Here is a 24263-nt window from a genome sequence, read left to right on the forward strand (position 1 = left end):
GTGGTCAGGCCTTAGAGGAGGAGATAATGAATCACAGTAAAGACCTGTTTCAGGCTGTGAGTCTGGGTCAGATGCTCAGAACTGTGAGCTCAGTGGACGACAAGGAGTTCGTTCAGTCCAAGCTGGACGCCACCCAGGCCAGTTACATAGAGCTCCAGGAGCGATGCAGGAGGAAAGCCGAGATGCTGCAGCAAGCTCTGGCAAACGCCCAGGTGTTTGGAGAGGACGAGGTGGCCCTCATGAACTGGCTCAGCGAGGTGCACACGAGGCTGAGTGAAGTGTCCGTGGAGGACTACAATATAGATGTTCTTGAAAAGCAGCTGGCAGAACAACGGGTACACACTCCTCCTCAGGCCAAGCATGATGTTGTCCTTTCATTTAAGTTGCATCAATCGTGTTTCAGTTGATTTTAGCGATTTCTGTATGAGTTGTTGTGTACAGTGAGAAGTTTCCTGTCGCTCTTAATGACTTTTTAAGCCTCTGTTTTCCTTTAAGGCGCTGCAGAGTGATATTGAGCTGAGGAAGAAGAATGTTGACCAAGCCATCTCTAATGGGATGGAGCTTCTGAAGCAAACAACAGGCACGTTTGACTCTATGACTATCACAGTTCAAACAGTTCAGTCTCAACAAAGAAGGTTTCCTGCCATATTTTAGGTGCAGTTCAACAGTCAAAAGGTCTTATTTCAGAATTGTAAATGACAAAATTAGTTGAAATCTAATTTTTCGGAAAGCAACAGCAGTGCTCCATCTGCCAGCTTGCTGAAAGAAATAGTTTGAGAAGACTCGAGGAAGAAATGGCGAAGAAATAGCTCATAATAACTGCAAAACCACAATGGGTTGTTTATTTCTTAACAGAATATAACATGTAAATTAGTGAGCTGTAGAGGTGCTGGTAGTCATATTTTACTACCTTTGGACAGAGCCAGGCTAGCTGTTTCCCCCTGCTTCCAGTCTTTATGCTAAGCTAAGCTAACTGGCTGCTGGCTCTCTGCAAGATAGCAAATAAGCAGTCCTTTAAATGTCTGTGGGTTCATGATAAAATGCAAAGCATGTTATTTGTTCAGAACATGCATACATTCTTATACACTCTAGCTAGCAGCATGCTGCACTTCCCTAAAGGGAGTTTTAAGAGATGCAAAACTCCCTGAATTTATATATAATTGACGTTCTGTTTGTAGGTGATGAGGTGATTGTCATCCAAGGCAAACTGGACGGAATAAAAACAAAGTACGCTGAGATCAACTCCATGAGTGACGCTGTTTTGAAGAAGCTGGAGCGAGTTTTGAGTCTGTCTACCAAGCTGCAGAGTACCCACGAGGACCTGAGCTCCTGGCTTGAGAACGTAGAGTCTGAGACCAGAGCGTTTGCTGCTCAGGAGCCAGTGGGCGAGCAGCTCCTTCATGCACAAAGCAGGCTGAGGGTAATTCTCCCCTAAAGAAATAAACACCAAATACAATTTTCAACGCAATTCCTCTCAGTGAGCTGATTCATCAGGCTGAAGTTGGTGTTTTCTGTGTGTCATGTGATCTGGTTCAGGCCTTGCTAAAAGAGACCAAAGAGCAGAAACCTGCGACGGACAAGCTGAATGAGCTGAGCAGCTCTCTCCTGGATCTGATCCCCTGGCACACCCGCGAGGGTCTGGACAAGCTGGTGACTGAGGATAATGAGCGGTACAGAGCCGTCTGCGACGCCATCACCCAGCAGGTTGACCAGATCAACGCCGATATACTCAAGTCACAGCAGGTAAACCAGAGACATTAGCAAGCAGCTTTTTCTCATTTGGCTTTTCCATCTGTTTTATTGTTCCTCTTATACATTCATTTCTTTTTCGGAGTTGAAACATTTTCAGCCAGTGACTTCAGAAAGTGACTTTTGTCTGTTTCTAGTTTGAGCAGGCTGCAGACGCTGAGCTCTCCTGGCTGACTGAAGCTGAGAGGAAGTTGCAGTCGATGGGCGAGATCAGGCTGGAGCAGGACCAAACCACAGTCCAGCTCCAAGCACAGAAGGTTAGCCTCTCATGCTGTGTGTGTGTGTGTGTGTGTGTGTGTGTGTGTGTGTGTGTGTGTGTGTGCGCGCGCGTGCGTGTGTGTGCGTGCGTGTGTGTGTGTGTGTGTTGATAGACGCAGGCCTCCATTGAAACAAAGTACAGTAAACACAGCGGCTTGTTTTGTAATGCCCAAACTCGCTCCACCGGTTTTCCAGATCTTCTCCATGGACATCATGAGGCACAAAGATGCTGTGGATGATATTGTGAAAACAGGAAAGGCCATCATGAACAGCAAAAAACCAGAAGAGAAAGAAATGTTGAAGGTGAAAAGAATCTATTTCAATTTTTCAGATTATTCATTAAGAATATGCGACTAAGTTAAAAGATCTTGTTGGTTTTCAATCAGGCCAAGACCCAGACTCTCCTGGAGAAGTACGGTACCGTCAGCCAGCTGAACTCAGAGCGCTGCCTGCAGCTGGAGCGAGCCCAGTCTCTGGCCGGTCAGTTCTGGGAGACCTATGAGGAGATGTGGCCGTGGCTCCAGGAAACGTTGAGCACCTTCAGCCAGCTGCCTCCACCCGCCATCGAGAACGACGCGCTCAGGCAGCAGCAAGAGGAGCTCAGGGTAAGGAGCCGGCCGACGCAGGTGTTCAGCACCACACTTTTTGTTCAAGCGATGAAAAAACTTAACATGCCACGTCCTCTCCAGCAAATGCGAGAGCTGATTGCCGAGCACAAGCCCCACATCGACAAGATGAATAAGACCGGGCCTCAGTTACTTGAACTCAGCCCATTGGAGGGAGAGGCCATCAGAGAGAAGTACACAACTACAGACCAACTGTACACCAAACTCAAGGCTGATGTCAAGCAGAGAGCTGCTACTCTGGACGAGGCCATCTCCAAATCCACCCAGGTGAGTTCACACACGCACACACACACACATACACACACACACACACACGTATGTATTCTGACAGTATTTGCATGGGCTCAGTCCATACATGGTAATGTTTTGGCAATATGCCATTGAGCTAAAGGTGTCATATAATTAAACCTACTGCTATTTTTGAAAATAGATTATGACAATATTGGGTGCTTTAAAAAGAGTTAAAATAAGTTGCTGTAACCTTATTAGAACATTGTAGCATTTTTTATAATATAAAACTTGAGTCATGGTCATCAAGGGCTGCAAGGAATGATTTTTTCACTTTCGATGAATCTCATTCATTATTAATTATTTTCTTGATTCATCAGGTTATTGTTTAGTCTAGGAAATGTCAGAAATTAGTAAAAAATGGCATTGTTACCAAAGACAGCTGGGAGAATGCTTGGTCGTCCTGTTTCAGAGAGACACTGCATCATTTGTGAAATCCATTCTTGGCATGACCTTTGCAACCTGCAAAAAATAGTAAATTAATCAATTAGTCAATTGAAAAGGATTTTACTATTTTGATATGCGATTAATTGTTTCAGTTAATGTTCAAGCAAAAATGCAAAACTCTCAGTTTGTCAGCTTCTCAAACAAGAGGAGTTACTGCTTTGAAGCATGAATACAAACTTCCCTCGTTCCCTCATTCTCCACCAGTTCCATGATAAAATTGACCCGATGTTGGAGTCCCTGGAGCGGATCGCTGAACGGCTGCGCCAGCCTCCATCCATCTCAGTGGAGGTGGACAAGATCAAGGAGCAGATTACAGAAAATAAGGCCGTCTCTGTGGATTTGGAGAAACTGCAGCCCTCTTATGAGACACTGAGGCAGCGAGGCGAGGAGATGATCGCACGATCTGAGGGTGCAGACAAGGACATATCTGCCAAAGGTTTGTTATATATCAAACCATCTTTTTTGTTTAATTTAGGTGTGCTCTCTTTCTTTGTTATTTGACTGAATCCAGTTAGGAGGGTTGTATCATAGTAGGACATTGGGATAATTCTAAGGCTTTGTCCTCACTTATACACATATTTTAAAATGGATGTTTAAGGAATCTGCACTTCAGATGATGTTTTAGAGAAACATAAAACACCGTTTGTGTGTGAACGAGAGGCCTAAATGCAGAGGAAATATTTTGAAAAATATCCGTATATGTGTGCTCAAGGCCAAAGAGCCAATAAAACAAACTGCATAATAAACGGTCAACAGTAGGAAAGATATCCTGTAATTCTTCCCCAATCAAAACGCGTGTAATCATTCTTCAGCTCCTTGGCTTAAGCTTGTAGTTTGAGTTTTGGCAATGTTTTTCTTCCCTGGATTCAAAAGCTTTCCTCCAGGTGTGACTTTAATGGGAATGCCATTCTTTTTTTTAGGTGCAAGGAAAAGTCAGAGCTCAGACAGAGCCCAAACAGCTTGTTATTAAACCTGCAACATGTGAGACGCGTTGTCCAGCACACGCAGCCGAGGAACGCATGTGCGATCTCCTGTTCCATACTTGATTGATTTAGTCTACATTCATTGCCGTTGTCACTTGTGGTTTTTCAAGCTGTACAAGACAAACTGGACCAGATGGTGTTCCTCTGGAGCGACATCCAGGCCTTAGTGGAGGAGCGGGAGGCGAAGCTGCTGGATGTGATGGACCTGGCAGACAAGTTCTGGTGCGACCACTGCGCCCTCATCGTCACCATCAAAGACAGCCAGGACCTGCTGAGAGAGCTGGAGGAGCCTGGAGTCGACCCCTCGGTCGTCAAACAGCAGCAGGAGTTTGTGGAGGTCAGACAGAGGATGAAGTTACTGACTCGAGTGGTGGGAATAGACAGAGTGATGTTTCCTTTGTTTTCAACTTCACTGCTTTTGTTCCGACAGGGATTTAAGGAGGAGATCGACGGTCTGCAGGAAGAGCTTGATGTGGTTCAGAACCAGGGTGCAGAGCTGATGACTGCCTGCGGGGAGCCTGATAAACCTGTGATAAAGAAAAGCATTGATGAGGTAGCAGATTTAAAACCACCTCTACACAGACATTTATTTCTTCTTCACCTACTGCTTCTCTGGAGTGTCCGTGCTGGTTTCTTTGCCCGCATGTAGCTTGTGGTGAAGCACTCGTGTCACTTTTCCAGGTGAATTCGGCGTGGGAAAACCTCAATAAGACCTGGAAGGAGAGAGTAGACAGACTGGAAGAAGCCATGCAGGCTGCTGTGCAGTTTCAGGATGGCCTGCAGGTACTTTGATCACAGCTTTATCAAATAATTCTCTCAACACAGTGACCGATTTGCGACTGCAACACAGCTTGGATTTTTAGTAACTTTGTGGTGAAGTTCTTCCTAACCCGCCCCTAATCCTTACTCATACAGCAGACATGTGCATCACTGTTGTTTTGTAGCTAATAATAGGATATAGTTTTACATCGAGATAGACTGTATGTATGTGTTTGAAAATTAAACACACACAGTGATCCAACCAGTTTTTAAGGCCTTTAGATGAAACCACAGATTACAGTGCTTTTTTTATTGCACTTCATTGAAGTGATACAACATTTTATGAGAAACCCTTTTTAAACAATAAACACCAACCACAGCACTTTGCTATATTTGGCTCAAATGTGTAATAAAGTTCCTCTCAGAAAAGAAGAGTCCTCTACATGTCTGCTTTAATTTGACTAACTCTAAGGACCCCGTTCACACTCCTTTAAGATCATTATATTTACGTCCAGGGCTTGTGTTTCATTTTGTTTACCTAATTTGTAAACCACACAGATTCACTCCACACCGACTGTAAGATGACACTAAGCGCTAAACACGACTCCCTGTGCACTAAGCTTTTCTCTCTCTCACTAACAATGGTTTCCCACCTCACACACAGGGTATGTTTGACTGGGTGGATATTCTGGAGAGCAAACTGGATTCAATGTCACCTGTAGGCACAGACCTGGAAACTGTCAAGCAGCAGATTGTGGAGCTCAAGGTACAGTTTGTATTTCTGCTTAAATATACAACATAGTATATTCTTACGTGCTGACAACATGACGGTTCACTTCCGAGCTGGTTTATCGATTTTCTTCTTACTGCAGTAGTCTCTGTTATGGAAGCTCTGTCATAATCCAGCTGTGTTTATGTTGAGTGCTTCATAGCCTGCCCCAGTTGGCCTGTATTGTACAAAACCTTCTGCTTCATCAAGCAGTCGCACAGAGTAGTAGTCTTTGATGTACGAAAAGACAAATCTCGTGCTGAAAAGCCACGGCGAGTAGAGTCAGATGTATTGTCCAGAAAGCTTTGTACTTCTGTTGACTGACTGGGTGTTGCAGGAGTTCAAAGGAGAGGCGTACCAGCTGCAGATCGAGATGGAGCGCCTGAACCACCAGGCGGGCCTCCTGCTGAAGAAGGTGACGGAGGAGGCCGACCGCTGTGCCATCCAGGAGCCAGTGTCTGAGCTCAAGATGCTCTGGGACAACCTGGATGAGAAGATCATCGGCCGACAGGTCAGAGAATGTGTGGAAGCAAAATGCTGATATCTAGAAAAGTAATCTTAGGTAATGGACATTGGTTGAGATTACAGTATGTGATAACTCTATCTTAAACATAATTGTAACAGACCTCTATTGCTGCTTATGGACTAGAAAACAGAGTAAACAATGGATGAAGCAGGCCGTGGAATGTGTGGTGTTGTATGCAGGTCAAATGCTTTCACTGTCTAATGGTTTAATCTGTCATTAATCCAGCACAAACTGGAGGGAGGCCTTCTGGCACTGGGCCAGTTCCAGCACGCACTGGACGAGCTGCTGGCCTGGATGAGCCACACCGAGGAGCTGCTCAACGAGCAGAGGAAGGCCGGAGGAGACCCCAAAGCCATCGAGATAGAGCTCGCCAAGCATCATGTACGGCAAAAGTCGACCACACTTCACGTTTCATTTAATCCACGGAAACAGAACGAGGAGGCAGCAGATTTATCTCCCTTCATTCCAAAATGAAGCTTAAGCAGATTTATTTTAGTCCCTTTGTGCTTCAGTTCCATCCGCCCAACATCTCACCATTTCTGTATGCTTTTGTCTCCTCAGGTTCTCCAGAATGACGTGTTGGCTCATAAGGCGACAGTAGAGACCGTCAATAAGGTCGGTAATGATCTGGTGGAGTCCAGCGCTGGAGAGGAAGCTTCTAGTCTGCAGAGCAAACTGGAGAACCTGAACCAGCGGTGGAAAGCCATCCTTGAGAAGACGGCGCAGAGGAAGCAACAGCTGGAGAGTGCTCTGCTTCAGGTAGAAAAATGATCTTCATCAGGCCTTATTTGTGTTGATTCATTCTTTAATAAGATGCGATTGATTCTGTTCTCCCAGGGGAGCCGGCATGTTGTGTCAAAGTCATAAATTGGTTTTGGAGCAGGGATTCCTACCCCCCCCTCCCTCCTCATTCCTTTCACATCCTGTCGAGTTTCTATTCATAACTTTCAGCAGGGTGCTTTGATGTGAGAGGAGGATATGAGAAACAGAAATATGTCCTGGATTTAGATTTTTATTCAAGAAATGTTTGAGAAGTTTTTTTTTCAAAAGCATATAATCTGTCCCAGGCTGCGAGGGTTTTCAGAGATGAGAGTATTTATCACAAAACGTGCCAAAAAAATCCGGAAGACGGTTTCATTTGGTACCCTGTCATCTTATAAAGTTCAGTTCAGCTTCGACAGCTGATTTAGAAAAAAAACAACACTTTCTTTATTCATCAAATCATTTTTTTTATTAGCTCAAAGGCTTTAGTTCATTACATGTCAGGCTTTTTAATTAAAGCAGCTGAATCCTACTGATAGCCAGCTTTGGGAGCTAAATTAATCCAACGAATTAATAACTCAGACATCCTCCTCTCCGAGCCATAGGTTGCTAACAATGAGTGTGTGTGACACCTTTTGTCCTGACTCAGGTTGTATTGTGTTGTAGGCCCAAGGTTTCCATGGTGAGATCGAAGATATGCAGCAATGGCTGAAAGACACAGAACGTCAGCTGTTGGCATCAAAGGCTGTGGGAGGCTTACCAGACACGGCCCGGGAGCAGCTTAACGCCCATCTGGTATGTGTTTAACAATATGAAAGGCCGCATACAGATGGCAGGCTTGTAAGGAGGCCGCTACGTCTTGCCTGTGTTTTATCCGGAGTGTGAAAATTAAATGACACTGCAGAATGCACTGCTCGCATCCCCCTGCAGAAGACGACAAAAGGTGTTTCAAATTGATTCGGCCATGTCAGACTGTAATGAATTTAGGAATGTTTTCTTCTTTGTTTTCCTTTACTCTAATGGAGAAACTCAAGATGCTTTCACAAAAAAAACAAAAAAAAACTCGCCCTAATGAAGCGTCAGCAGTGACATCTCACAGACCCAAAAATAAAAGGATTGAAAGAAATCACTTTTATCAGATCAGTAACATCATACATGAGTCTCAACACGGCCCAAATGAGCTCATTCTTTCACCCTTTTTGGACTTGATTAAAAATAAAGTGCACTGACAGTTTCATCACACACACTTCAGGCGCTGCAGACTCTCACATGGTGATCCAGAGCTGTAATTTAGCCCCGCTCTCCTCATGCCATTGTCTCTTGCAGGAGTTGTGTTCTGCCTTCGAGGTGAAGGAGGAGCTGTATCGGGAGCTGCAGAACAAGGGTCGCCAGCTGCTCGCCGCGACGCCCGAGGGCCCAGACAGCAACACGGAGCAGGACCTCGCCAACCTGAAGGACAAATGGGAAGCTGTGCAGGGGAAGGTCGCTGAAAGAAAGGTATGTCGGTTAGGGCTGTGGAGAGGAGGGCAGACTGACACAGCTCTTAATGATTCACGACTTCAGGTCCCAGCGAGAGGCCGCTGACATACACTTGAGCTGTGACTCTGTATCTGGAAGCCTCTAATCCCAGTGTGGATAATGAATGGTGTAAGGACAGGGTGCTGGCAAGGACACACAGGATGCGGTTACGCTGTAGATCACAGCAGGCGAGTGGCTGTCTGAGTCAGCGTGGAACAACAGCGCTCTTGTCTCCCGTGTTGCCATGAGAACAGTCGACAAGTGCATAAAATAAATAATAGTGCTTAAACTACCAGTTGGGCCAAAATAAAGACTCATCGGTCACTCTGTTGTTCTTTGGGAAATCTTCTCCTTCCGAGCAACATTTTCTCACTTTTGTGGCTGCGATAAATAAACATCATCATTTTACATGGCAAAAAGACAAATCATCGCTCCCTGGCCAATCACTCCAGATATGGAGCCCCTCATTTCGGCTGCTTGGGAGTTTGCTGCAGCATTTTGCTTCCTATTTACTTTGGTCCTGTTCCCAGGAATTCAAAGCCTCAGAGCTGCACGCAGTCGCAGCTGCCGGCCAAAACTCGCTGCACCAATGTGGCACTGCTCGAGTCCAGTGTGCTCTTTTTTCCAAGCAGGAAAGAGCAGTTCTGGAATCTAAGTCCTGTACATTTACTCAAGTGCTGTTGTAAGTACTAAGTACTAAGTACACATTTGAGGTATTTGTACTTTTATTTGAATTTTTCCATTTTGCAGGTTATTTTTCTGATTACAATTTTACATATCTCTCCTGTCACTTAAAAATTATCTATCTCCAAATTTGGTTATTTAAAATTTGAATTTCTCTGATAAATTGACCTTCCCCTTCCTCTTAAAATAAGTAAACTATTCAAAAACACAAACCTTGGATTAGCTAAGAAATATATTGTCACAAAGATGAAAATGGGACTAGTTCTCTATAGATTATGTTGGATTGTTTTAGATTAAACTACAGCTAACAACTAGAGATTGAACAGTATAGAAAGTTGTTATAATTAGTTCAACCTTAAATATCTACAGCAGTAAAATGCAACATACTCCGTATCCAGAAACCTTATATGTAATACAACCTCAATTCCAAAAAAGTTGGGACACTGAATAAAACAAAACAAAACCAAACAACAAAATAAATCATTCTCATATTTTCTCATTATTTGGTTGTAGTACTTTTACTTAAGTAAAGGATCTGAATACTTCTTCTTGGAAAAGAGTATTGAAATGAAATGCAATAAGCACTGACTACTGAACTGCAAATCCATATTTAGCAAGACTCTCAACATGACCCACAGTATATGAGAGAAACAGGTTATTATCCACAACTCTCATCAGGTTTGTAATGTCATTATGCAGTGTTTGCAGACGTGATGAGCCTGTGCCAGTGGCCTCGGCTGCAGCAAATGGATGTTTTTCAGCGCGGACGTTTCACTCATTCAATTAAAAGCTCATCACTCCCTTTCTGCTCCACCATCAGCCTCTCCAGAGATGCTCGCTTCCTCTGTATAAATAGAGGTCATGTTTGGTCGTGGTTTTTTTCCCTCCCCTCATCGTCGAGTGTTGTAGCAACCGAGCCGGTTGTTTTCAGCATTGTGTGGTGTGATGCAGGTTGTAATAAAGACGGCAGGATTGTTTCCGCCGCTGTGGACCCTGACGGTGTGCTGTGTCTGCAGGTGAAACTAGAAGAAGCCTTGACGCTCGCCACAGATTTCCACAACTCCCTGCAGGACTTCATCAACTGGCTAACCCAAGCAGAGCAGACGCTGAACATGGTCTCGCCTGCCTCCCTCATACTGGAGACCATCATGTTTCAGATTGATGAGCATAAGGTAATGTTTGTACAGGTTGCACAGCCTCTGATGTGAAATGAAACGCTGATGACAAATGATTTTTTTTATGGTTGTGCATGATTGCTTTAACCACCATAATACATTCCACAGCTCATTAGCATATCAATCAAATGACCTACATTACTGCTGTGAAAAGCCTGCGCTCCCTTTTGACACCATAACACCTGACCTGAGCCTCTCTCCTCTCGGCTGCTTTTGTGCAGATGTTTGTGACAGAGGTGAACTCCCACAGAGACCACATCATTGAACTGGACAAGACAGGGACACACTTGAAGTACTTCAGCCAGAAACAGGATGTGGTCCTGATCAAGAACCTGCTGCTCAGCGTGCAAGGCCGCTGGGAGAAGCTGGTGCAGCGGTCCGTAGAGCGCGGTCGTCTGCTGGATGACGCCAGGAAGAGGGCGAAACAGGTACCGTTCTGTGCATTCAAATATTGGGGTCAAAATAGGCATTGTTTCACTGCTGTTAGGGTTTTTTTTATTATCATTGGAAAGCTCTGGAAATAGTATATGAGGCCTGTTTCATATTTTGTCTGCAGCTTATTACAGCATTTTCTGTTCCTTGGGCCTGAAAACTTAATCATCTGAACATTTTGCAGGACTCTGCAATAAATCAAGTGAAATCATACCTTTTTTTCAAAATGCTTTACGCTGTGATTGTTCCTTTCTCCTCCATTAGTTCCATGAAACTTGGAATAAACTGATGGAGTGGTTGGACGAATCAGAGAAGGCTCTGGACTCAGAAGTGGAAATTGCCAATGATCCGGACAAAATCAAGACGCAGCTGGCGCAGCACAAGGTGACCGAGCATCGTCTTATCACGGCTTGCTACAGAGAGAACGCAGTTCAAATAAGCAGGGACCTTTAACAGCATTTACAGCAGAGTTTCATTCATTAAACAGACACAATGGCTGGACAGCTGTTTACCTCGCCACGTTTAATATGTAATGTATGAGAGTTGGAAGCAATCCCAACATAGAAAGCTGTTTATGGGAATTACAGTATCGGCAGAACGCATTAGTTGTGTATTTGCTTGATTTACAGACTACCCAGTCCCCTCTTGTTGTCTCTGTAGTGTTATGCACGGATGTTGTGCTAATCCTGTCATAATCCCGGGTTGGACCAAATGTATTAGGGGTGACCTTGCTTTTGGATACTTTAAATCTCTGCGGAGCAGTAGCTCTTGAGTTTTGACCCCTTTTTTTGTTTCCCTTCGCTGAGTACTGTCTTCTTAATCACAAAACACACACACACAGATTAGGATCCTGTCTGACGTGCCAACACCAGCAGGAGGAAAATCCTCTGAGATGGTTCACTGTAAACTCTGAGATTTAAAGCAATCCACTATGCTAGACTGTTGTCTGCGAATTACGATGCTCTTTAGATGGGATGAGCTTCTTGACAACGTTTCTCATTCACAGGAGTTCCAGAAAGCTCTGGGCAGCAAACACTCAGTGTACGACACAACCGCTCGAACAGGACGGTCCCTGAAAGACAAGACCTCCCTTCAGGATGACAATCAGAAGCTGGACGACATGCTAAGCGAGCTGAGGGACAAATGGGACACTGTTTGTGGCAAGTCAGTAGAAAGGTAAGGATACTCCCCCCACATTTGTTGCTGTATTTTACCCCCATCAGGCCTCTTCACTCACTGTTAATGATTTGTGTTCTCCCGCAGACAAAACAAGCTCGAGGAGGCCCTGTTGTTCTCCGGCCAGTTCACAGACGCTCTCCAGGCTCTCATTGACTGGCTGTACAGAGTGGAGCCTCAGCTGGCTGAGGACCAGCCCGTCCATGGAGACATAGACCTGGTTCTCAATCTGATAGACAACCACAAGGTAGAAAACACCAGACCACACCGCAGTGTGACCAAAGCTAACACCGCCCTTTCTATTCTTCATTGATTGTTTCTTATCACAATAGAAAACAAAGGATGCTAAAACCACGCCAGGGCTGGGTTATCAATTCAAACAACAAAAGGGCGAGCATTGTAGTACCTTTCCACTGAGACTTCTTTGAAGTTTTCTCTCCAGCAAGGATGTCTGGAAAACTGATGCTTCCAGTGTTATCATTAATAATAATAACCGCACTACATCAGCAGCAGAGTAATCTTTTTTTTGTTGCACCAACAGCTGTGACCCTGTTGTAGCTGAATGAATTTTATAGTCCACAAGTAGACACATCTTACACGCATTGGATACTGAGATGGCCTGGGAAAAAAAGAAAACCTTTTTTTGCTTCTTCCTTAAAACGGATTATTTTATGTTGTTTGACTGTGTGCTTTGCTGATATGTCTCTGCAGGTTTTCCAGAAGGAGTTGGGAAAGAGGACAGTAAGCGTTCAGGCCCTCAAGCGTTCAGCCAGGGAGCTGATTGAGAGCAGCCACGATGACTCGTCCTGGGTCAAAGTCCAGATGCAGGAGCTGAGCACTCGCTGGGAGACCGTGTGCAACCTGTCCGTGTCCAAGCAGGCCCGGCTGGAGCAGGCCCTGTGTCAGGTACCGCAGAGCCCCGTGCAGTTGTCACATGGAAGGTAAGCCACCTCTGTGAGCCTGACTGATCTGATCTGATCTCTGGCTGCAGGCTGAGGAGTTTCACTCTGCTGTTCACATCCTGCTGGAGTGGCTGGCTGAGGCAGAGCAGAGTTTGCGTTTCCATGGCAGCCTGCCTGACGATGAGGAGGCTCTGCAGGCGCTCATCGAACAACACAAGGCAAGCAATGCAAATATTTATGTTTTTTTTTTATCTTGAAGGACCAGTGTGTAGGATTTAATGGCATCTAGCAAAGAGGCTGCAGATTGAAACCAACTGAATACCCCTCGCCTCATCCTCCCTTTCCAAGCATGTAGGAGAACCTATGGTGGCAGCTGAAAATGCAGAGAATTTTGAATGTGTGTGTGTATATATATATATATATATATAAAGGGCTCATTCTAAGGCAACGAAAACACAACAATACCAAATGATCCTCCAAAATCCTGCACACAGGACCTTGAAGCAAAACTTTAAGTTTAGATTTGGACAGTTTGGGTGTTTTAATAATTAATGAAACGTGCTGGCTGATTCTGGAATTGCACAACGTCCACATCATATGTCATCTTCTGTGCCAAGAATACAGTATTACAGATATTTTTCTGAACTATGATTTCATCTTTTTCAAATTGCTCTCCCGTGCTCCAGCATTAAAACAACCCCATGAGCAATGCTTCATTTTTATGTATGCTGAAAATAATCCAAATTTATATCTAACCTCTTTTCCATTTGCTAATTTTAAGGAATTCATGAAGAAACTGGAGGAAAAGCGAGTGGCTCTAAATAAAGCAGCCAGTATGGGGGAGGCTATTCTGACCATCTGCCATCCAGACTCCATCACCACCATCAAACACTGGAACACCATCATTAAAGCACGGTTTGAAGAGGTCAGTTCACAGCTGCATGCTCGCATACATGCTTTTCAGCTCTGTCATACCTACAGGTATGACCCAGCTACACATGTTGGATGCTTCAAGTCACAACAATTAAGTTACCTTTTTTACCATGAAGATGTGGGATGAACAGTAGCCCCGTATGGCTGTTGCACACAACAGGAACTGCTCTGTCCCCATACAGTATGTGTGATGTGGGTGATGTTACTGTTACAGGTGCAGGCTTGGGCCAGGCAGCACCAGCAGCGACTGGCCACGGCCCTCACTGAGCTGTTAGCCACTCAGGAGCTGCTGGAGAATCTGCTGACCTGGCTGCAGTGGGCTGAGACCAACCTCAACGATAAGGACAAGGAGCCGCTGCCACAGGAGATCGAGGAGGTCAAAAGCCTCATCGCAGAACACCAGGTGAAGTAAAACTGCAGATAAAAACAGATCTAGCAAGCAAGCCGTACTTATAGTATGTTCTGATTATAGTAGTTGACAGTAGCAAGTGTGGATGAGCTAAACTAGGAGCCTACTTGTTGCTTTTCCCTGCAGGCGTTCATGGAGGAAATGACCAGGAAGCAACCAGATGTTGACAAAATCACCAAGACACACAAAAGGAAGGCTGCTGTGGAGACCCCGAACCAGTCTCAGATCCCTGTGCTCGGCAAAGGAAGAGCTGGAAGTACGTATCCCACAAATACCCCTCATGGAGCGTGACCCGAGCCATCTGGCCCAGTGTTGAATCACTGCAGGGTGACGCGACATCCTCATCTCGTCCATTTCAGCACCTGGAATGATGTCATTGCTCATCTGTTCTTCCTGATTACACGGTGAAGGTGTTTGTCTCTGCCTTACAGGAAAACGTTCCCCCACGCAAACCATGTACGCGTCAGCGACGCAGGCTCCCATTGAAACCAAGAACCCGCGGGTTAACCTGCTGGTCACTAAGTGGCAGCACGTGTGGCTGCTGGCTTTGGACAGAAGGAGGAAACTCAATGATGCCATGGACAGACTGGAGGAGGTAATCAAGCAGAAACCCGCTCCCGGTGTTACCGAAACCACTTCTAATCTGCAAATCTCTGCTGTTCTGGTCGTTCATATCAGCCTTTATGTTTTCTGCGCAGCTGAAGGAATTCGCCAACTTTGACTTCGATGTGTGGCGGAAGCGCTACATGCGCTGGATGAACCATAAAAAGTCTCGTGTCATGGACTTCTTCCGCCGCATTGACAAAGATCAAGATGGCAAGGTGACCCGACAGGAGTTCATAGAGGGAATCCTCTCCTCCAGTAAGTGTCCAACACGCAAACTCACATCTGAAGAGCATTTACCAGCCAGAAAAATGCTCACCCTGTAACTCTTATCGCCTCTTCAATAGAATTCCCTACCAGCCGTCTGGAGATGAGCGCTGTGGCAGACATATTTGACCGAGACGGCGACGGCTACATTGACTACTATGAGTTTGTGGCAGCTCTTCACCCCAACAAGGACGCCTACAAACCACTAACAGATGCTGACAAAATTGAAGATGAGGTGATACGAACTCTCACGCCAAGACTTTCTAAATCGAGAGACACGCTCTGAGAACTCTGGTGCAATAAATTCTTCTGTCTTTGCAGGTTACACGTCAAGTAGCAAAATGCAAATGTCCCAAACGATTCCAAGTGGAGCAAATCGGTGCCAACAAATACCGGGTAAGCAGATTTTAACCCGTTATACAATACAAGCAAGCCATGATTGTGAAATGATTGAAGTGCTAGTTGCTCGATTTAATGGAAAAGTCCTGTGGAAGGTAAGTGTTGATTGTGCTGCAAAAAGTGTCAACAGAGGTCAATACATGCTAAAAACTCTAACTTTCTATATTTTTATTGTTCTTTGCATCACCAGTTCTACCTTGGAAACCAGGTACATATGAAAGTCCTCTTCTGTCGTTGATCTACTGTTCTGTGCCTTATCAAACCTTTTTCATTTACCATGTTTGCGTTCCAATTAACACTCTCTGCCCAGATTCCTGGCTGATGTTTACAGACTGAAACTCAGAAGTAGAAATAAAGATCTATGGCCTTCTGATTTAGTCCGTAAGGGACGCTGGCCTCAGATGTGTTTTCGTCCAACAATTTTATGAATATGATCAGAAGATCAAATCTGATGAAGCATTAAAGGTCCTATGTGTTATAGTTTTTCAGTATTTCCCAGATTATTCGCTTTGTGAAAAATTAGACAATCCAGGTGAAAATTAGCGTAGTAGATGTGTTAAAAACCTGCTTTTGAGTTTCAGAAAACACAATATTAAAGTGCCAGTACCATTTCAGCCCATGTTTTTTATTGGTCCACGGGCATAAATTCATCTGCTGGGCAGTTTGGAAAATAATGCTTTCTGTGTGCTTGCCTTTGGCGCTTCAGTATCATGGGAATGATTTACCTCAACACTGGCTGGCGTACTTTTGTGTAACTGACACTGTTATGAATTTATTTTCATAGTCAACCTTGATGATTTCAATGAATACTTTGCTTTTCATTTTACCTGCTGAGTTAATATGTCTTGACCAGTTGCATGTTGCAGTTTAGAATCCATTGCTGATATGGGTTCGTATGCCACATATGCTTTGTGCAACTTGTTGGATTAAGATTAATAATGGGAGCTGTTAGTAAGAGGGGATAGGGGCATTAGTGGTGCTTTATGAACTAGTTTGTATTGATGTATCACACAACAAATGAATTGAAATAATTCTTTTGACAGTTTGGTCTGGTTCACTGCTTACATGACTCCTTAATCGGCGATGAGACAATAGCAAACAGGGAAAATCAAAATCTTACCCCCCACCTACACGTTGCAGTTTTGGAAAGCTGTATTCTGGTAAATGGTTATTCTTAAGATGTGTCTTGTGCCTCCTTTTCCTCCAGATCATCATCACCTTTAATGTATTTGATCACTAAAATCACCAGTGGCATTAAATCATTCTGAGAATCATACAAGTGCAAGATTTTTAGCAGCCGAAGAGATGTCATTAGATACGAGGCAGTTAAGCAGAGGGTCATCAGTGTCTGGTCATGTCTGCTTGTCACACTGTGGTGGATTAGACAGAACCGATCTGAACCATTCCTCATGTTGTTCTCAGTGTGTCATCGGAGCTAGCTGCATCGGATCTGCATCAGTGTCATGCATCCCGAGTATTTTTGAGTCGTAGTTGTAGAAAGTGCAACAAAGTGCTGGACTGCAGGAGATTGCTGTTCGTCCGCCTGTTCATGATGTGATATTGTTTTTGTTTTTTTGTTGTCGTCTTGTTTGACAGAAAGCATGCGGCTGTGATCGACCCATGTGAATTATGTTTTTGTGCTAATGCTCATGGTCATATCCAACTGGCTGCCTTCTGTCTCCCATCATCACATAAACCTTGACCCATTCACATCCATGACGTGCTCAGTGTTCTTGCGTTTGGTATGTGTGGTTGGTGAGATGAGGGCAAATTATTATACACTAGTGCCTCCTGGTGGTGTAATAATGTGCCTCTAGTTAATGTGTTTTTTCACAGGCTCAACCTGCAGCAATGGCAGCAAACTGAAGCCAGGAATAAAGTCAGACGTTACAACCTGAAACCACAAATTAGTTGAAATGAATCCTGATATTACTGCTGTATCAGTCAAATACAGCTGTAACTGCTGTTTATACTGTGCAGCTTTGCAATAGGAGCACAGGAGCTCAAATTCAGTTAGAAACTGTGACAGATGTCAATGTAGAGCCTGACTGATACTGTAGTTTTTAAGGCTGATAATGCTTTTTTTTAAATAAATCTAATAATACTGTAAGATGGTGAAATATCAGCCAATTGTACTAAGTAACCAGAAGTACTTTTTTCAGCATGCTTCTTCCTTATTGGCCAAAATTCTGTACACAGATTTCAATATGTACAAAATAACAAACCAAGATCAGCTAATAATTTTGACCAAAATGTAAATGAGTCAGGCTCAGCATCAAATGATATGAGGTACGAGGAAATGTCACGTATGAGAAAATAAAAGAGTGAATTTAGCATGAGCTCATTCAGTAATGCAGGAAGAATAAAATCAAATACACCAGCACACACTAACAGAGGAAAACCAGTTGGATTGACCTTTGTGTAATTTGTGTCTTTGAGAATGAAACTAAAACTTTGTCTTTGTGTCATAATCCTGTTGGTGCCAATCTGTGCAACATGGAAGGGAAATCAGTCCTGAAGTGGACACAAAGCGTCTCTGATGGCTGCTTAGATTTTGCATGGAATATTTTGATTGGAGCCGTCTAATTCCACAAAAATGCAAATAGCACATGAATTAACTGGAATAACGTTGGATTCTCCAAACCAGTCTGGTTTCCAGTGTTGCACAGCTTGTAGCCTGCAGCTTGTAGCCCCTGCACAGGCCAGTGTTTTCACACCTCCCCTCTCTGTTTTTCTCCCCCCCGCCACCGCAGTTTGGAGACTCTCAGCAGCTTCGTCTCGTACGGATTTTACGCAGCACTGTGATGGTGCGGGTGGGAGGAGGCTGGATGGCTCTGGATGAGTTCCTGGTGAAGAACGACCCCTGTCGAGGTGAGTTCAAAAGTTCAGTGCGAGAAGTCGCAGCGCAGGGCTGATAAATGCTGAACATGCACACGGCCGCTTTTGTCGAGTCGAGTCGAATATTTAATGTAAACTGTTTGACGTTTAGCATGAGGTTTACATACATACACAGTGTAAAGATTAAAGGCTGCTAATCCTTTCCACAGTGTTAGAAACAGTGATGTTCTTTTCACCAAAATTAAATTAAATTACTGTTTCATTACAATTTAGAATAACTGATTGTAAAGGGATTATTAATATCTTCTCAGTTCCAGACCCATCAAAGGCTTTAGAGAGCTTCAGAGTCTAACCCTCAGTTTGAGTATAAGTGGCAGTAACCAGCGTGGCTGTCCGTCCGTGGCAGCGTCCTACTGAGTTATTCTGTGTTTTAGAATCACATCTCAGGTTGCTCACTGTCTTCTTAACGTCTGTTCTTGCTCTCTCAACACAACTCACAGCATATACAGTGAAAACTGCAGGAGAAAGTGAAATAATGAAATCACCTCTTAGAAAAAGTATTGTTTTTAGAATTTGTGAGGCGCAAATGTTGAGAATTGTGCGCTGCTGACCTCCAGGGTGTGAAACCCTGCTATCTGTGTCCACGTCGAGTGCGAAAGCTTTCTGTACTCTGCTTGTTTCTGCTGTCTTCTGTGTTGATTATGAATTTCCTGTTTTTCCTGCTAAACCTTCCTCCTGCTGAACATGATATCATTTCTTCTAGTGCATCACCACGGGAGCAAAATGTTGCGCTCGGAATCAAACTCTTCAATTACTCAGTCTCCTATAGGTTGGCAAATCTCACACTTTCTCACCTTGCTCCATGAACCCACCAGTGGTATGTGTGTCTGCACATCCGAGCGTGTGCTGCTTGTGTTGGTCCTGGTGTGTACTTCTGTAGCCGTGTGTGTGTGTGAGCGCTCATCGTGAATGGCATCCCCACGAACCGCCTCCGCTCACAATCAACTGTCACTCGGCTCCTGCCGGTTTTCATGCATGCAGCTGTTTGTGTGAGTCACGTCACCTGCTGTCACTTTCTCTGAGCCACTTTTCTGGGACACGAAGCGCCGAATAAGCTCGTTTATCGTCTCTCAGCATGTGACGAGCGCTTCCAAGCTCGGCTTCTTTTGCAGTTCAAACAAACAAACAAGCATTTGAAAACCCTTGAAAAGATTAAACAGGATGCTTAGCTGATATAAAACTGTCGCCAGTGAGGAAGCCGATGTGGTTGTCTGTATACAACACACACAGAATGGAAGCAGTGTTTACTGGACTGTGTTTGACCGCGTGGCTTTGTGATTAAAACTGCATGGAGGCCAGTTTGTTTTTAACGCAACCCGTGCGACGTCTGGTTTATTCCGTGTCGTTTATGTTTCCTCGTTTTTGTAATTCCTCTGATTTGGGCCGGTTTGATGTGGTAGTGTTTAGGCGCACTTTGATTTGTTTGAATCTTTTCACCATTTGTTCAGCAGTCCAAGCAAACAGACGTACTGCAGGCCGAGAAACGCTCGCAGCAGTAATTGCACTTCTGTTGGAGTGTAGATAAGATGCATGACGTTTTCATTGTTATTCAGGAGTTGTTGTTTTTTTAATTAATTTAAAATATTCTGCTCTATTTCAAATCTGGCTGTCACATCATGGTAACACTTTATTTTACAGGTCCAATCCTTTCCCAATAATTCATGTAACTGTGACTGCTGTAACTTACAAAGACTTTCAGTCTCCACTGCCAAGCATACCATCCAACATATAATGAATGAATGCTTGCTTGGCTTTAATTGGCGCATGAGGAAATTTTTTATTTTACCTATAATTAGTACCAAATTGCATAGACATTTCTAGGAAATTATTAGGAAATGAGGAACCTAAAGGGCAAAATAAAGTGTTAAATCACATCACCATCAACGCGAAAATACCGTTCAAATTAACCACGATCGCATTTGTGCAGTCCGGCTCATTTGGAGTGTGGTTTCTTAGCTAAAGGCAGGACCAACATGGAGCTGCGAGAGAAGTTCATCCTCCCAGAGGGAACCACTCAGGTGATGGCGAGCTTCCGCTACCGAGGCCGGAGATCTCGGCCGTCGTCCAGAGGAGCTTCTCCCAACAGATCCACCTCCAGTCAGAGCTGTCCGGTCCCGTCACACACAGCAGCGACCACTGCGCTCAAGGTGAGAGCCCCCGCTCGGCCCGGAGAGTCAGCTGATGTCCGTCATTCCCCACCACGATTTTCCTCCCATTTATCTGCCTCAGTTGATATATTCGACATTATTTGATCACTCTCCTGTTTATTATTTGTGTTTCTTACATCTAGTGTTTCTTGTAGTTTTTGATTTGTGAATCCATGTTTGTGTTTTTTTTGATTTGCCATTGTTCCCCAGACTCCCCAACACATAACCCGCAATTATGATAAGCCCTGGCTTACAAACAGCAAACCCTCCACTCCTCTTAAATCATCAGACTCCTTTGGGAGCCAAGGTTCATCCTCAGAGGTATCGTCATATACAACACATGACTTGGAACGCTTCCGATTTCTGACCTAACTGAAATCTTCTGCATTAAACAATATATGTATAGCCTACACAATACTAATAACTTTAGACTGAGCTCCTAGTTTTTAAAAGGCGTATTTGTTGCTGGTTTAAACTTCTGATTTAGCCGATTTCCAATTTATTCTGCATTGAAAAACAAAACAACAACAGATGTGGATGATGTTGGACGTATAAAAGTGGTTTTACATGTTTCAGAGATTTCAGTTGGGTCTTTAAGCTTTAACCTCTTTGGTTACGAATGGGCTGAATATTTCACTCTTGTCTGACAAAAATGTCTGTCTCATTTTAATGCCACTATAACATGTGCAGCTTTATATGTAATCTATGCATGTATGAATGTTTCATAGGTTTAATATGTGTGATTCAAATTTTAACTGCTTCTCAGAGGGATTTCTCAGTTGTTGCAAAAATGAGGATTTTTCATTTTTCACAGCTTGTGATTTCCTGCTGTTTAAAACGCTGCCCTTAAAAGCACTGAGTAGTTAACCGCCATTGGTTACCAATGAAAGTAAAGCTCCGTCTTTCGCAGGGTACACCAGTTCAAGGCAGCAAATTGCGTCTTCCTGGGTACTTATCAGGCAAAGGATTTCAGTCTGGTGAAGAGGGAACACTGATCAGCGCTGCTGTACTGAAAGCTCGCACACAGACAATAGGCGGTGAGTAGAGAGCAACTTCAGGAACACTTTGCATTATGTTTTGAAGAAGCCTGTTGATTGTGGCGGACTGCTCCTCGAAAGCGTGTGAATAACAGAGAATTCAATGAATAAAAATGTAAAACACTGAATAAATAAGCTTTTTTATATGTTTAAATGCAAGAACATGAGATTGCAGTAACATTTTCAGGGGTTGACGGATTGAATTGAAGGTGTTTGAAGCCAGGAGTAAGGTTTGCTGCTCACTGCCTGCTCTCTCAGCAGCTGCTAAAGCCAAAAAGTCAAAATAAGAGGGTTGAGATGATGTGGGATGCGCACAATGGAAGTCTTGTACTTCAGTTCCTCTGATTCACTTCTATTAACGGTTGAAGAGTTGGCCTTTGTAGCTTTTAAAGGAAGCAACTGCAAAACAGCAAAAATCAGGGTGGTGTCTGAGGCTGTGTCCAGTTTCTTTATACACATGGTGATAAATCACCATAGATACTGAGTGGACACAACAACATTATTATCATCCTTTTTTTAAAATACTATGTTCAAAATGCTATTGATCTTACTGGATACAAAAATCACAAGAAATATTAATGTTATTAAAGCTGAAACCAACTCTGCTGTTTAGGCTCATGTAGTTCATTAATTATTGTCCTTGATTTTCATCTTTCTAGAGTCTAGAAAAAATTCCAGCCGACCTGGAAGTAAGGCCGGGAGCAGAGGGAGCAGTCGCAGAGGAAGCGACGCCTCTGACTTTGACATCTCAGACATCCAGTCTGTCTGCTCGGACGTGTCCGAGACGGTCGGCGACTCGAGCCGAGCGACGCCGCGCTCTGCGTCCCGCCAACACGGAGGAAAACCCTCCAAGATCCCCACTCCTCAGAGGAGAACCACTCCCACAAGCAAACTGGCCAAGGGATCCAAGCGATAGTCAGTGGCCTTGAAAACAAACAACCCAGGAGCTGGTTGCACCCTAAACACGTAACGGACACTGGAGATATCTAACTTAAAAGACTGCAAATGTGTTGAGTGTGTTATTTAAATTGTTGCGAAGATGTAAAATATTCTTTTGAGAGGCAATATGGTTTAATATTATGTGAGAATGGAATGTCAATGGCCTTGTGTATTTGTTTTTAATGTATTTTATTTTTTGTGAAAAATGTCAAATTGTTTTTATCGTATTTTATTTTATTGATACAAAACCTGTAGAGGTTTGACGAACACTAGAAAACCTGGGAATGACTACGATGTACGGTGAACTAAACATTTCTAAACACACTAATGAAGGGCAACACACAGGATAGCGCTCTGAGAGTTACTGAATGTACTGTTATTTATGTTTGCTGATGTTTGGAGTAGATGGTGCATTATGGTACCATTTGAGACACTGCAATTATCTATTTAAGTGCTATGATATACTGCCAACATGCATTTAAAGGGCAATGCAATATACTACAGTAAACCCCAGTAAGCACTGCAGAAACCTTTGAAAAACACTATTTAAGGCAAGTAGCAGAAACCTCGTAATCATGAAGCTTTTAAGTCCTGTTTGTTTGTGAGCAGCTGCAGTCCGTTTTGTTTGACCACTTCACAGCAGTGTGCGCATTGACCTTTAAGAGGTGCCACTCCATGTAGACATTCTCTTGTGCATCTATGTCAATGTATGGTTAATTTCGGTAGAGCTGAAATTGTTACTGTAACATTACTTTGTAATAAACCTGCTTGCAGAAAACCACCAGAGACTGGTGTGGACCACAGAATCGTCCCTGCTTTGCTCGTTCTCGCTCCTTTTGTTAGCCGTGCTAGCAGCGCGGCTCCGGGGATGTCGGTCCAGATATTCAGGGTCCCCCGAGGATGAATCTTTTCCTCTTGCGCCATCATCGGGTAAAAATCCAGTCATCTTCACAAATATCGCTGATGGATCTGCACAAACTTTTGCACAGCTGACTGATCCCTGAACGTTTCACACAGCGACATCATCAGGGAAAATTAGCTGTACTTCATGTTTAGTGCTACTTAGCAAAAGCATACTGATTAAGATAGTGAATACAGTGAACATGCGGAACATTAGCTTGCTAACATCTGCACTGTGAGCACGTTAGCATGATGACGTTAGCATTTAGCTTAAGGACAGCCTCCCTGAGCCGCTAGCATGGCGGTAGGCTCAGGTCTCGTCTCCTCTTTGCCTCCATGTCTCTTTCTTTCATGCTGCTGAAGTGAAGTAATTCACTGGACATTAAAGGTCTCCACATTGTTCCATCCAGGTTTAAGTCAGTGGAAAGAAATTTCTGGACAACTAGATCAGCTACCCTTTACCTTGAATTAGCTAAATTAGCATCACTTCTTCATGAATTTTGTAAGTTTCCTTTTTTGCATACATATATTGAAACAGTCATACTGTGTGTGTGTGTGTGTGCGTGTGTTTCTCCCTATAGCCTGGCTGTTGGATGCAGTGAGGTGGTTTAGGTGGAGGTGTGGTCCTCTCCGGGTGGAATGTTTGCAGAGCGTCTTGTGTTTAGCTGTGACATACT

At 43.9% G+C, this 24263-nt stretch overlaps 1 protein-coding gene across 3 annotated transcripts in view; it reads left to right on the plus strand.

Annotated features, from left to right (window-relative positions):
* dst (dystonin) overlaps window positions 1–23482 on the plus strand; it is a 103171-nt gene extending 79689 nt beyond the window's left edge. For all 3 annotated transcript variants that reach the window (XM_041947072.1, XM_041947070.1, XM_041947071.1), the window contains 38 exons: window positions 9–335; window positions 496–580; window positions 1179–1420; window positions 1537–1743; window positions 1887–2006; window positions 2203–2310; window positions 2394–2612; window positions 2697–2900; window positions 3573–3804; window positions 4462–4688; window positions 4782–4904; window positions 5033–5134; window positions 5775–5876; window positions 6217–6390; window positions 6631–6786; window positions 6967–7164; window positions 7834–7962; window positions 8494–8664; window positions 10386–10541; window positions 10766–10972; window positions 11241–11360; window positions 11983–12152; window positions 12240–12399; window positions 12864–13058; window positions 13144–13272; window positions 13836–13979; window positions 14202–14390; window positions 14523–14652; window positions 14828–14991; window positions 15095–15257; window positions 15347–15501; window positions 15588–15662; window positions 15856–15873; window positions 18419–18536; window positions 20520–20710; window positions 20921–21031; window positions 21621–21747; window positions 22407–23482. In XM_041947072.1, coding sequence (XP_041803006.1) covers window positions 9–335; window positions 496–580; window positions 1179–1420; window positions 1537–1743; window positions 1887–2006; window positions 2203–2310; window positions 2394–2612; window positions 2697–2900; window positions 3573–3804; window positions 4462–4688; window positions 4782–4904; window positions 5033–5134; window positions 5775–5876; window positions 6217–6390; window positions 6631–6786; window positions 6967–7164; window positions 7834–7962; window positions 8494–8664; window positions 10386–10541; window positions 10766–10972; window positions 11241–11360; window positions 11983–12152; window positions 12240–12399; window positions 12864–13058; window positions 13144–13272; window positions 13836–13979; window positions 14202–14390; window positions 14523–14652; window positions 14828–14991; window positions 15095–15257; window positions 15347–15501; window positions 15588–15662; window positions 15856–15873; window positions 18419–18536; window positions 20520–20710; window positions 20921–21031; window positions 21621–21747; window positions 22407–22663 — 6105 coding nt within the window. In that variant the 3' untranslated portion in view covers window positions 22664–23482. The remainder of the gene's footprint in view (window positions 1–8; window positions 336–495; window positions 581–1178; window positions 1421–1536; window positions 1744–1886; window positions 2007–2202; window positions 2311–2393; window positions 2613–2696; window positions 2901–3572; window positions 3805–4461; window positions 4689–4781; window positions 4905–5032; window positions 5135–5774; window positions 5877–6216; window positions 6391–6630; window positions 6787–6966; window positions 7165–7833; window positions 7963–8493; window positions 8665–10385; window positions 10542–10765; window positions 10973–11240; window positions 11361–11982; window positions 12153–12239; window positions 12400–12863; window positions 13059–13143; window positions 13273–13835; window positions 13980–14201; window positions 14391–14522; window positions 14653–14827; window positions 14992–15094; window positions 15258–15346; window positions 15502–15587; window positions 15663–15855; window positions 15874–18418; window positions 18537–20519; window positions 20711–20920; window positions 21032–21620; window positions 21748–22406) is intronic.
* Window positions 23483–24263: the final 781 nt, after the last annotated feature.

Source organism: Chelmon rostratus, chromosome 11 (genome assembly GCF_017976325.1).
Source record: "Chelmon rostratus isolate fCheRos1 chromosome 11, fCheRos1.pri, whole genome shotgun sequence".
NCBI classification, from domain to species: domain Eukaryota; kingdom Metazoa; phylum Chordata; class Actinopteri; order Chaetodontiformes; family Chaetodontidae; genus Chelmon; species Chelmon rostratus.